General features: G+C 36.7%; 1 protein-coding gene across 1 annotated transcript in view; it reads left to right on the top strand.

Annotated features, from left to right (window-relative positions):
• LOC148473849 (peptidylaminoacyl-L/D-isomerase-like) overlaps positions 1 to 13673 on the top strand; it is a 35205-nt gene extending 21532 nt beyond the window's left edge. The window contains exon 4 of the mRNA XM_088459342.1: positions 13540 to 13673. Coding sequence (XP_088315468.1) covers positions 13540 to 13673 — 134 coding nt within the window. The remainder of the gene's footprint in view (positions 1 to 13539) is intronic.
• The last annotated feature ends 877 nt before the right edge of the window (positions 13674 to 14550 follow it).

Raw genomic sequence — 14550 nt, 5'->3', positions numbered from 1 at the left:
GTCATTGCAGCTTTTTACTGATGTGGCTGGATCGTCTGGTTTTGGTGCCTTTTTAATGGGGAATGGTGCGTTGCTTCTTGGCCTCCAGTTTGGTGCAAGGAGGGCCTGACAAGTAATTTGTTGCTGTTGGAACTGTTCCTGATTGTAGGTGCTGTGGAACCTATGGTTATGGAGAAGGTGGCTTCTGACATGTTTGTTTTGAGGCCTCTCTTTTTCGTTTGGCTTATTCTGCTGCATTTTGTGGGGCTTTTAGGGTTAGCGAGTTAGTGGCAGTTAAAAAAGCTTCTGTCCTCTGGGTTGTTATTTAAGGACATTGTGTTCAGGGATTCAGCAGTGCTATGAAAGCTCCGCTTTTCCGAGACTGACCAGACAGGTAGGGGTAGATGGGTTAGTCTGGCACAATATCAGAATGGGACTATTTGTCCGCTTTGTTTGGCATCTCATTATATGGGTTTGCGCCCAGTTGGTGGGTCTCAGCGGTTGCTGCATGCATATCTCATGCCTCTCATGAATTTTCAGCTTGCTGCAGTTTTTAGACGAGGTCTAGTTGAGTTAGGTTTGAATCCTGCAGATTACAGCACTCATTCATTCCGAATTGGAGCCGATACTTGCGTCCCATTCTTTTCCACCTCCCTTTCTACCACACTTAACTAACTGACTCCTCTAAAGTGGAATGACCCATACACAAATATACTCATAAGATACATGTTTTATCTTTACCTTCCATTATTTTCCTGCTATCCCTCTCTCCCTCCTCACTCCCTTAGAAGTCACAAAGATGCCATAATGGCTTTTCAATGTTCAAGGTATCTGGAAGGAGTTAAAAGAAACATAAACTTTAATTAGAGTTACTTTCTAGGGCCCTGTCTGCCTTTTCACTAAAATTCCATTGTTTCAACTGACAGACCTTATTAGATTTGTGTATTACATTTAATAATAATATGAAAAAATGATTATAAAACAACTATCCATCTTTCTGCCACAGGCTTTGCTTCTCTACCTGTGCAAGGTAAAAAAACTGGTCACTAGAAAATACTAATTGGAGGAAAGTCATCCCATAAACATGGCAGCCGGGAACACCATATCGGTGGGAAGTCATTCCAAGTACATGGTCACCATTGAAAACACATTGGAGGGAAATCAGAACACAACAGCAAGGAACAACAAATTGGTGGCAGACATAAACCTAATCATTAGAACAGCTGAATAATGAAAAACATTAATTGAAGCAAATTTTAGTTGGATAACAATTGTATAATTAATTATTTTAGTTAGGAATATAGTGGCAAAACCCCAACTGATTAATTCATTGAAAGTAGACAAACATAATTGATAAATTATAAAAATGTGTTCTTATTTTTCCTTTCCAGAATTAAACAGTCTGCTTAAACTATTTGTTTGTTTTATGTTTTATATTAATTATGTCTAGAAATTAGAAGTTAGACAATAAGGTGCATATAAATTCCTGTGCTTAACAACGTTGTATTAATCAGTTGTGATGTTAAAATTCATATAGAAAAAAATAATTTACACGTCCAGTACTTAGTTGATTAAGTGCTCTTCAGAAATAATGTTTTGCTTAATCTGTTAATGTACAGAAGAATAGATAAAAATGTAGGTATCAATTGTATCATTTAAGACTATCACAAATAATAATATCATATAAGTAGGCAAGATTTTTCATCTACAAAAAACAGATTTACCCTTTGTAAAACCACACCTACAAAAGCTATGTTAATAACATATTAAAATAGATGCTAAGAGTATTATTTTCTAAAAAAGATTTCATGGATCCCCTTTGCAAGGTCTTGGGGATCATTGAAGTCCATCTGGCAATGTTATGTAAATGATTTGGTAAAGAGCTAAGGTTTGGATATAGGTATGTCAATGAGGGAGGGGGGCTAGAAACCAGAGTCAGACAGAAATATGTTCCCTAGAACTCTCCTTGGGGAGTCTGATACATTTGGTGAAGGGGGTAATGTAAACACCACATTTTAAAAGGGGACCCATTGGGGGAGGGGGGAGAGTTTGGAAAAATGTATGAATGGCCAATTCAGAAGTTTGTAGTGGGTCACTATGATAAAAATATTCAAGGAGCAACCATATGTGGTCTGATACACTTTGGACCATGGCAATTGTTCCTGTTTTTAATATCTATGTCCCAAGGTTCTGTAAAATGGGGTAATAAGTTTAATTATTATTCTCTAAAGGCTTTATAAAGGCTCATGGGTAACTGTTGAGTATTGAAAGTTTCAAACTACTGTTTATGACTTTCAAGCTTCCCAAAGAGCCCAATAACAATTGTAGTTGTTTGAAACTTCAAATTTCCTGTCTTTGTAGAGAGATTTGTTACTTGTAGTTTGTGAAAAGATGCTAGTCTTCCATTGACAACACTATCCAGCACCCTTATCACACTGTCTATCTAAATGTCTCCTGATGAGGAATGGCTGAAGTTTGTGTTGAGAAAATTTGGAGTAAAGGTGAGAGTCCATACCTGCCAGAAGTAAGGTTTCTTCCAAAGTTGGGCCTACTGTATTATTGGGTTACATACCCTTGCTATGTTTTTGAGCCAGGGTAGAATATATCGGTGTATGTCCATGTAAACACTCTCCACTTCCATAATTGTTTTGACACATCCCTCCAAGACTACTCCAAAATAATATGGTGGTATCATGGACTGCTGCAACACCCCTTGATCTTTGTGCCTTTGTGCAAATCTCATGTTTCAACCTGGAACTATTACCACCCAAGATAAAGGGATGGACAATTTTCTGGTGTACAGCAAAAAACATTGAAAAGGACTCTCACATGACCATCTGGAGTATACAGACCACCTTTTAGAGTATGTTATTTTTCAAAATATTCACTTTCCCCATATTTGAGGACCAAGCTTCCAGGTCTTTATGAATCTTACAAAAGGAATGAGGAATTCTGCACAGGACTAAATAATTCCTGGAAAAAATATGTATTTGTACGAACATTGTTTCTAATATTTAGGGTGATATAAGTCTATCTTGAAAAAGAAGATAGGGAAGAAAACTCATTGTTTAGGGGCACTCTTAGGGGTAGATTTATGAACAATTGAGTTCGGGCGAGTTTTTTTTTTTTTAACTCGATTTGCATTGCCAAAACTCTGTGATTTTTTTTTTGTTTTGCAAATTTACTAAGAAGTTAGTTTAGCTGAAAGTGTGTTTTTGGATGGTGAAGCAAATCGAGATTTCTGCCCCGAGTTGCAAGTGAAGATGAGATTTCTCACCCGAGATTGCAGTGTTTTCTCTCTGCAAATCTCACCCGAGCTAGCAGCCTGCATATATCAGTGAAATATGTGCATGCTGCTTGTGTGTTTGGACCTGTAAAAAAGGTTTACATTTTATAAAAAAAAGATGTGAGGTCCCTCCGTAAAAGACTATCCAGCCCCAAACTTGTCAGCCTGTCCTGGTTCTTAAAATTACAGGGATCAAAATGTGTGGGGTTCCACTGTAAATTAAGAACCAGCACCGGGCAGCAGGGCCAGAGCTGGTTTTAAATATATGGTTTAAAATTTTTCGTGAGGTCACAAAATATTTAAAACCAGCTCTGGACCCATTCTAGCGGGGGACTGATGCCACAGACAGGGGACCCCTTTCACCAGGCACCCCTTCCACAGCATCACCCCTGACCACTAGTCAGCCCAGGCCTAATCCGGTTTTATGCATCTGACAATAACTAGCTTCATTGTTTCTTTGAAAGTACTGTTTACATGAATATAGCATGTTCTTTGTCCCCTTCTTGGATGAAGTTTCACCCTTAGCAGCAGTGGACCTAGCACTCAAGGCTTTTTAAGGAATCCTGGATAGGGGAGGAGTCAGTTAGCCTTATAAAATTGGATGCAGGACTACCACTGTTCTTTAATGAGGAGATTGGTGATGAAGGTGTTGGCAGTAGAGTTTGCAGGTGCTGGGTTCTAGCTCAGCAATAATAACTAGCTGATACTGGATTGCTTCTTCTTATTACTTTACCATATTTTTCAGATTTTGCCAAACACTTTGCATGAACTCGCTGCAAATTATGTAATAGGGAGAAGGTTCCTAGATGGTTAAAGTCCCAACCTCTACTTTCTTTAGCTTTACAAACCTTACAGATGGCTTGTTAATTGTTTTCAGGATTTTGGTAAAATATAATTCCACACTTAAAGGGTGAATTTTTTGGTCCTATGCCCAGACATGACAATGGATTTCTTATCACGGGCAAGAACTGCTTCCACTGGTGCCTGACTTACACAAACAACATCCTCATCATCAACATCCTCATTAGCACCAGCGTAATCTACACAAATATCCCCCTCATGCTTTTTTGCACATCATTAGTAGCATCCTCAATTTATATGTCACAATCTTGACTTGTGCTGCTCTTCCCCACATTGACAGAGGGTGCAGAAATGGTGGAAGGAGTCTTCTCTACAAGAACAGTATCCAAAGTGTCAGCCTCACACACAGTAGTCATTGATAACGTTAGACACGGCATAGGGATTTTTGACATTTCTGAATACATAGTTTGCTCTTAAGCCTGATTGTTTTTTCTGAAATAATTTGCCTGTTTTAATTTTTACACCTCTTCTAGATTCTGAGGGGTAAATTTACTAAGATTTGTGTTTGGTCAAAATGGCACTCTCGTGTGTGTTTATCCTTTTTTTTTACTCGCAAATTTAGTAATGCCAAATACGGGTGTAAATTCATGAATCTCTCTGCAAAAAACACAGGTAAAAACAGAAATAGAGATAAATACACCATTGACCAAACTCGCAAGTACTTTCCATAGAAAGGAATGCAACAGGAGAATTTACCAAGAATTGTGATTGCAATAATTGGTGTAAATAAAGCAAACTTAGTCCAAAATAGAAGTTTAAATTAGACCCACTCCTGAGGAGCGTTTTTAGCAGAAACATACACAGATCAGTTTGACCTGAGCATGTTAATGACTGTAATAATGCAAATATAGGGTTAAATTAAAAAAAAAATTGGCGAGTGGTCTCTGGGCTTGATTCACCTAGGAATGCAGCTGTGTATATGCTTGCTATCAGTTGATAAATTCACACTGCACATGCATATTCATCACAGTGTGTGTACACGGACTTGCAATAGCAATGGGAACTGCATCTACAGAGGCTACGAAGACCCACAGCAGAATGATTGACAGGAACTGCCATTTGTGGGTGGTGACGGGGGGTGGTTGGGTAAAAACAGAGTGTCAGTGCATTTCAAAACTGTTGCAGGGGCATGCATAAATTAGCCACTGTGATGACCTAAGGAGTATGAGTTCTCATTGCGTGTAAGACTGTTAGCAATTCCTGAGTAAGGTATGAGCTTGTGCAATTGCTGCATATGGTTCCGATGTTACTCTATGTGACCGATGTTATACCTGTGCTAAAAGTCCCTTTGCATACTAAACATGCTCGGAGAATTAAAGCAGGTGAAAGCCAGGAGGGTGATTGTATGCACAGATTAGCAATGAGTAATTTTGGTTCCATGTGTGGTTACTGGCAGAGCTGCTGTTATATTGCATACTTAAAAATAATAGTTTACATAGAGTATTAATCGATAGATTGTTTGAACGTTTTTTATGTTTTCAAGTTGTATTTTTATTTCACTTTTATTCACGTCATTTCTATTATTTTGTATTTTAAACATGTTTTTTTTCATTGAATTATTTTACATGTACACCTTCAGTGACTTATTCCAAGTAATTTTGTTTACAAACTATGAAAAGAACAGCTAATTTGGGGTTGGGAATGAAATCCTGGCTGTTGGGATGCCGCTGGTCAGAATACCGACAGCGGCATCCCAACAGCCAGAATACCGATACCTATAGGAATGAACTGTAAGTGTTTTCCTAACCCCTACCCTAACCTTTACCCTCCCTCCCTCACTAGTGCCTAACCTGAACCTCCCCCTAGTGTGTAAGCCTAACCACTCCCTCCTCACACCCTAAACCTAAAACCCCTCCCCAGGGGCCTAAACCTAACCTCCCCCTAGTGCCTAAACCTAACCTCCCCCTCCCCACACTCTAATCCTAACACTCCCTCCATGATGCCTAATCCTACCCCTCCCCCTAATGCCTAACCCTAAACTCGCACCCTACCTTCCCCTAACACCCCAATACTTACCTTCGAGATGCCAATGGTTGGGATATTGGTGCCATGATCCCAACCTGTCAGGATTTTGGAGATATGGCCTCCAGAACTGAACACAGTATTCGAGATGAGGATGTACCAATGACCTATACAGTGGTATTATCACTTCTTTATTTCTACTACTAATTCCTCTCCCTATGCATCTGACTTGCCTTTCTCATTGCTTTGTTACAATGTTTTCTTGCCATTAAGTCACCTGAAATAGTGATTCCTAGATCCCTTTCCTCTTCAGTAGTTTCCAGTATAGTGCCATTAATACTATATTTAGCCTTTGGATTTTTGAGACCCAAGTGCATGATCTTACATTTTTTTGGCATTAATTTGTAGTTGCCATGTTCTTGACCATTCCTCTAGTCTATCTAGATCATCAATCATTTGTTTTACCCCTCCTGGTGTGTCTACGCTGTTGCATAGCTTTGTGTCATCTGCAAAAAGGCATAGTTTCCCTTCAATACCATTTTCAATGTCACAAATAAAGATATTAAAAAGCATCGGTCCAAGAACAGATCCCTGAGGTTCTCCACTAGTAACATTTCCCTCTTGACACTGCACTCTGTTTACTACAACTCTCTGTTTCCTATGCTGCAGCCATGATCTTATCCATTCAACTATGTTTGAATCCAATCCCATGCTTTTCAATGTGGAACAGTGTCAAAAGCATTACTAAAGTCTAGATAAGCTATACTGTATCTATGCCCTCCCTTTATCTATTTCCTTAGTCACCCAGTCAAGAAAGTCAATAAGATTTGTTTGACATGATCTCCCCCCAGTAAATCCATGCTGTTTGGGATCCTGCAAATTGCTGGATTTGAGATAATCTACGACTCTTTCTTTAAAGAGTGTTTCCATCAATTTCCCAACTACTGATGTAAGGCTCACTGGTCGTTAGTTGCTTGCCTCTTCCTTGCTTCCATTTTTGTGCAGTGGGACAACTTTTGATTTTTTCCAGTCCTCTGGAATTACTCCAGTAGCTAGTGACTGATTGAATAATTCTGTTAATGGTTTTACCAGCACCCCTTTAAGCTCATTTAGTATCATTGGATGTATCCCATAAGGCCCCTTTGATTTATCCACTTTCAGTTTTGAGAGTTCTGTTAGGATCTTCTCCTTTGTAAATGTGTTTGTTCCTACCTAAGTTGTCTGATTACAACTGCAACTAAACTGTGTCCCCTTGCCCTCTATCTCAGTAGTGAACACTGAACAAAAATAATTATTAAGATGATCAGCTAATGATGATCAGTCTCTCAACAAGACTCCCTCTTTCTGTCTTTATTCTTTTTATTCCACCTTTTGTTTTTAACTACTAATTCCTCTTTTTTAGTTATTATTTTTATTATTTGACATTTGTTAGTTTATTGAGATCTTTTGCTACTGATTTGTTAAAGCATTCAATAAAACTCCCTTTCATATGTGTTGGGAAGAATGAAGATCTTTTTTTGAATATATTGTCCTCTGGTGTGGGTAGAGGTGTCTTCTTGTTGTTTTGATGTAAAAAGCTTTTTCAAGGTAAGTTTATGGACACATTTTTGTGTATCAATATAGCTTTCAAAAAGGTCCACAATTTTTGTGGGTGCAAAATTCAGACCCTTTCCTAGCAGTTTGGTTTCTGATTCTGTTAGAATTTTCTTACTCAATTTGAATATTTTTGTTTGGTTAATTTCCGGGGGTCGTCATCCTTATTTTTTTTCCCTCTTCTTATTTCTAGGTTTCCTTTTTCCACCCCTTGTGCCTCTAAATGTATTGATGTTTTGTATCTTTTTGTTCAAAAGGGCATTATTTCCTTCCAAAAAAAGGTTTTGGTGTATCTTCGCTGAATTCCAGTTCATTAAATCTATTGGAAGTATAGTAGTTGCTTCTGTTGGAGTATGTTCTATTTCTAAAAGTTTTTATTGGATGGAGCCATTCCTTGTCATACGTTCTTCATAATTTGTATCCCTTCTAGGTTGAGATCTATCCCTTCTTTGATAGGTTGTACTATTCTGTAGGTATTTGTCAGGTCTCTGTGGTAAATTATATCCCTTGCTGTTAGGTGACAAGATAGACTTCTTTTTCATAGGGGTTTTTCATATTTTTGGTGTGTAAACTGCTGTCCCATTCTTTAAGAAAATCTTCCTTCCCATCATTAAAAGAGGTGTCTTTTTAATTCTTAGTCCCTTCAGGATTATCTTTTCTAATATAAATCTCTCTAATGTGGTCACTTCCCACCATAGTCTATTTTCTTTTAACAGTCAGTTTTCTAGTTTTCCCATGGCTGTTTCTAGGCTATCATCTGTCATGTCTTTATTATCAAACCTCCCATCCATGTTCACTTCCTAGCACTGAGGTTTGGTGCTGATCACAGTATGGGTCCAACTTTTATATATTTTGGTTTTTATATCCCACTGGATTATATGAAACATTGATATGTTAAATATTATTTGTTTTATATCATGTGGCTATAACCCATCACCTTATATTTATTCATATGTTTATAAATTTCTGAAGTTTATGAAATACTACACTATGTATTTCCCTTTCTTTTCCTTTTGAGTGTGAAAGAAACTGGAAGAATCCTATTGGGGTTAATTATTCATCTTTCCAAGAAATAACCCTTGAAAGAAGAGTTGTGAGACCAACTTTATATAAATTGATTGATCTGTACTAAGAAAATAAATTGTTTACATCTATGGTAAAAAGGGAACTATCTTGTGACTTATCTTGACAGCGCTGCTAGTGTGTGTACAAACCATGTGATTTCTATTGACTGGTTGTGGTGAACTCCAATTTTCCTCACACGCTTTGGCAGCAATTAGTCAGTGTGCCATTACTTACTCAAAATGTCTTTTTGATAATACTTTATAAGTTTCTTATATTAAATAATTTACAGCCTTTAGTAAATAAGTCTAAAGACAGGGTTGTTGATGTAACCACATTTTTAATTGCACATGCATAATAACATGTAAGCTTCATACCCTGGATGACAATCCTGAAATGGCATTAACCAGGGAAGTGCTCACAAAGTAGGTTAAAACTCACATTTAATAAATCACTTTTAAGACAGTAAGCAAAGATTAGTTTATTATATAACATATTGCTATGTAAAGATGCTTTACCTACTCTACTCTCATTACTTTTATTGCAGCTGTGTCAAAAAGCTTCTTCCATCCTAAGATGCTCTGACTGACATCAGTTTCTTTTCTATTTCAAATTGAATTGCAGTAGGATGGCATTTTCAGCTCAGCTAAGGACAGGAATTTGGTTGTTTTACGTTTGTTAGTCATTAGTATCAATGGTTAAATAATACATTTGTTTTTTTTTATACAATGAATAAACACAGGGAAAGGGGAAAAAGGGATATAGTTGCACAGACTATTTAAAGAGGATTCTATCATAAGATAGTAGTGACCACTATTCCTATCAATAACTGGAACACATCTGGAATGTGTATACTAAGGCAGTGGTGGTGCTCACTAGAGTCATAATAATAGACAAGAACAAACAGAAAATGAAAAACTCTGTGTCATGAGCACTCTTTTGGTATTATACAATAATTAATAAGTAACTTTTAATGAGTAACAACAAAAATAAAATAGATGCCTTACACCAACTACTATAGAAGGTAATAAAAAATAGTGTAGATTTGGCGAAACAATGACTTATACCATTACAATAAACATAAATTGACATATACATACAGCTATTACTTACATTTGGCTGAAAAAGAACTCCTTATGGATACAAAAACATCCAACAGTTGAAAACATGTAACTGTGTAGACAGAATGGTATGCTATAAATTCTAAAAATTCAGCATTAATTATAAGGTATAGATTTGTAGAATAAACACCTGGTGAAATATTAAATAAAATAGTGTTCATATCATACGAAAACCAATCATAGTAACATAATGATAATTCCAGCTGGTATTTGCAAAATAAAGCATCACATCATATTTCTTAATGGCCTTAAAGGGAAATAACAGGATAGTCAGGGAACAACAATATTGCTGATAGTAACTCAATTAACTCCCACTTGGCCCAAGGTCATCTATGAGAAGGTTAGAGAACTAGTTGCAAGCACTATCCCTTATAATATAGAGAGTGAGTGGTACGTTTCTCAGACTAAATCTCAAATTCCTGGACGTCTTACTTACGCATAGAACATTCAGTGAAAGGACCAATTGTCTGAGCTGGTAACCTTTCAATCAGAGAGATACAATAGTATTTGGCTAGTACTAGACACCTATAGATAATGGTGTGGTGAATTATATAAGAGACCACAGTAGTAATATTGTGTCTCAATTACTAATCTAGAATAAAGAAGTATCAGAATAGTAAGGGAACAGGAATGATACTCCCAGTTCTACCACTACTCATTTAGTCCAAAGGCCATTGATGAGAGGTGTGACATGGGAGGACAGTTATACCCTCTGAAAATCAAGAAAGAGTGATATGTTACTCGGATGTTCCTTTCTGCTTTCTGATGTCATACTCTAGGCATAGAACAACTGATGAGAGAAGTACTAATCTGAGATTGTACCTAATCAATCAGAGAAATACATGAGTGCTAGACTAAACTGTCATAGCTGTTTGAAATAAAATGAGGATATTAATAGGAAAGTATATACAAACAAAATAGGATGAGATTATTATGGTAATCAGTGAGTAAATATAACAGAGACAGAACGATGTTCCTAATGATGTAAAATAGATGCATGTAGTATAGGTCAATTACATGTGAAAAAATCGGCAATATACCCAAAGAAATCAGTAAATAAATATAGAGGAGACAAAAACAGCATTCTTAATAATAAAGAATCATCATATATAGTGTGGTTCAATTACACATGTGGAATAGACAGTATATCCAAAATTTATGTAACACGTATGCTGATAGTATTAATATAATCTGGATGTCTCCAAAACACCCTTATACTATCAAATCTCATAGAAATAGGGGTTTGCTGCTTCAAAATGTAATTACACAAAGAAAGAATGCAGCCGTTGTAAATAGGACCTATATTATTTTCAATGTAACTCAAATCGTACACGTTTAAATGTTCAATGTCTTCAAAAGGTCTTAATACTGACAAATCTCATATATATAAAGAAACACTGTGACAAACAAATGTTAATGCAAGCTGAGGATAATGTAACAATTACAATGAAAGAAAATCACAGTCCTCAGTATGAATCGTATACCGTGTTCTTGGAGAGAGAGTGTCCTAATACCAATTCTCTGATATAATCTCCTAAGAGAAACGGAGAATATGGATTTTGAAGGTATGCATTTAAGGAGAAAAATTAAATATGAAGTGCTAGCAGCAACATATAAAAAGCATTACCCGGTGTGTGTGTTTTAATACCAATGTTGGCATGTCAAGATGATCCACACAGGCTACAAAACGATTTACATAATAGCTTACCGGAGGATGGATCATAAGGTTAGGCATAAAGGACAAACAAACACATACTGGGATACTGACTGGTTGATGAGGTGTCCCGTGCTGCGCAGCCACGGGCACCCTTCCTGTCTGCCGACGCGCATTTCACCTATGGCTTGTTCACGGAAAGAACAGCTGTAGAGGTGGATCATAATTGCCCTAGTTCAAATACACACATTGGCCTATAAGTGGCTGCTGTGTCAGAATAGACAGGGCAGCTGGCCAATCAGTGTCCGGCCATGATTGTTGCCAGTCAAGGACAGAATATATGGAGATTGGCCAATCAATGGCTGCTGTGTCAGTACAGACAGGGCAGCCGGCCAATCAGTGTCTGGCCATGATTGTGGCTAGTCAGGGACAGAATATACGGAGAGAAAACACCTCCCATCTATTTAGATGGTAGGAGGATTGAGCCCATTTGACAGTAATAAATTAAGGGTAACTGATACTATTACAATTATGCCTATAGATATATTATTAATGTTAGCATGTTGTCATTTGAACACAGAAAAGACCCACTGGCATAAAGTGGTCACTACCAGATGGATTGCAAATATGTTCAGAAAAAATAATATTAAAAACATAAGTGTGTTGATAATGTAAACTAGACACTTCCATTATAAATCACCTAATAATCAAAGATTAAGAAAGGTCAATTTGCTGACCTTAATAATCAATCATATATGAGAAAAAATATGTGAAAATAATAATAGAGTAAAAAATAAATAATAAATTAAAAAAATAATTAATAAATATAAAAGTCAATAACAATAAAAGGGATCTGGTGAAGAGACTGTGTTGCAGAAATGAAACCGACCCATTTGTACAGAACAAACAGTTGCAAATATTAGAATCCCAAAGGCGGCATAGGTCTCCCCTGAAAAAGATATTATATAAAGTATCAGAAATCTTAAAAAGTGATGTCATAACCCATCTGTGATAAAAATGTGAATGATAAAAAATAAGTAATAAAAAATAATGAAAAATAAATAAGAAGGAAAAGTGAAGCAAAAACAGTGATTAAAGTTATATACTGTGAACAAATGAAAAAATATATGTATGTGGATAAATATGTGAATAATATATATAAGCAAATACTTTTTTGTTTGTGATAAGAAATAGAAAATAAAAAATGTATTATATGTGAGCATATAAAACTTAATATGCATGTGCACTTGAGCAAACTGAATGTGGTTAACAGTTGTATGAAAAGGAAAATGAATAATCATCATGTATAACCTGTCGTGGTATGCGTGATCAGTGTGAAAATTTTTTATATAGTGAGGGTGAAAGAAAAAATTAATGTGGGTACATGAAGTGCAAGGGTAACAGTAAAATGAGTATACTATGTGTAAGAAGGTGAAAAAGGATTATCATTACTATCAAAAGGGAGATCTATATAGAAATATTACCGATAACTGCAGTATGAAAAGGATTAAGACGCCTAAAGTGCACATATGTAAAAGTGTATAGAGATTTCTGAACATTAATATTACAGACTATCACGTATACTGAAGAAGGGAGGAGGGGAGAGGGACAAAAAAATTGAAAATTTTAGCATCACAGAAGAGGTAGATTAAATGTAATGCAGAAAACAGAATTAACTATTGAGGAATCATAAAAGGAAAGAACTATAGCTGTTGTATTCTTTAAGTCTTCTGGGTACTAAGGTACCCAGCCTAAAGATCTGTTGTTTATTTTCTAAGTAATATCATAGTTAAATCACCTCCTCTGATGCCTGTTCTCACACTTTCCAGGCAAAACGCTTGAAGTTGTCATGGATCACTCTTATGTTTTTGCATGAAGTGTCTTGCTATGGAGGAGATTTTCTTCATTTTGGCTGTACCTGATACAGCATTCCTACTTTTGCAAGTATTTAAAAAAATACGGAGCTTGAATGCCCGTGATGTCATTCTTACATATTTGTATCCGCACTCACATTGGTGCAGTATACAACTCCAATGGTGTTACAATTAAAGAAGTCCTGTATAGGGATAATTCTGCCATATTTGTCCTGAACACCGTTATTCTTGATGATAAGGTTGCAAGCCCTACATTTGCCTACATGGGTGTGTCCCCTTGATCTTAGCTACCAATGGGGGACGATATTTGTAGTGACTGTGCGTGAGGAAATCACCTAAGTTTTTGGCTCTCCAACTAATGGAAACTTCATCCTTCAGAAATAGCCTCAGATCCAGGTCTAGAAGAAGGACTGGCCAGTGTCTCTGTAGGATTCTCCTGAGTTCTTGCAGAAATCCCCTACAAATCGAATGTCATCTGTATTGACCTGTGATTTAGATTTTGGTAAGACCAAGGTATCTGTGCCGATCTTAGAAACCTCATATATGGCTTTTTTAACTGAATGGTGGCTATAACCTCTAAGTCTAAGCCTAGAGGAAAGATCATCACATTGTTCATTGAAATCCTCTTCTTTAGAGCAATTTCGTCTAAGACGCAGAAATTCACATTTAGGAAGATTGGATTTAGTCGTTGGAAAATGATAGCTCTTTTCATGTAGCAAACTGTTCATTGCTGTAGTTTTCCTGAATAAATTGGTAGTGGTGCACAATGAAAAGTCCCCCCCCCATTTTCTAAGAAGAGTACATTATCTTGTATAATACTCAATATTATAATGAACATTTGATGGAACTGGCCCTCTTGGAGAACGTCAATAGGAACTCAAGATTGGCCTTCGGCTTGGCCACGGTGGTGAGCATTTTGGAACTGCTAAGCTGTCACTTCAAATGGACTTAATAGTCCTAGGAGAGTAAATACATTTCTGTGTACCAGATGCAAGCCACTGATCATGTATGACATTTTTCATACTTGTGGAGCTATTAGCTCCACGTTCTATAAGATTTTGTTGCAGCCATGGACAAACTGACACTTGTGGTTGTATGTATACCAGCATGTTCAGAAAGACCAATGCTGACAAGGCTTGCTTAGACTTATAGATCCAC

The sequence above is a fragment of the Taudactylus pleione genome, unplaced genomic scaffold (assembly GCF_031769625.1).
Source record: "Taudactylus pleione unplaced genomic scaffold, aTauple2 ptg000906l, whole genome shotgun sequence".
Classification (NCBI taxonomy): Eukaryota; Metazoa; Chordata; class Amphibia; order Anura; family Myobatrachidae; genus Taudactylus; species Taudactylus pleione.
Note: the sequence above shows the minus strand (reverse complement) of the source record. Positions and strands in the feature narration are given on the sequence as shown.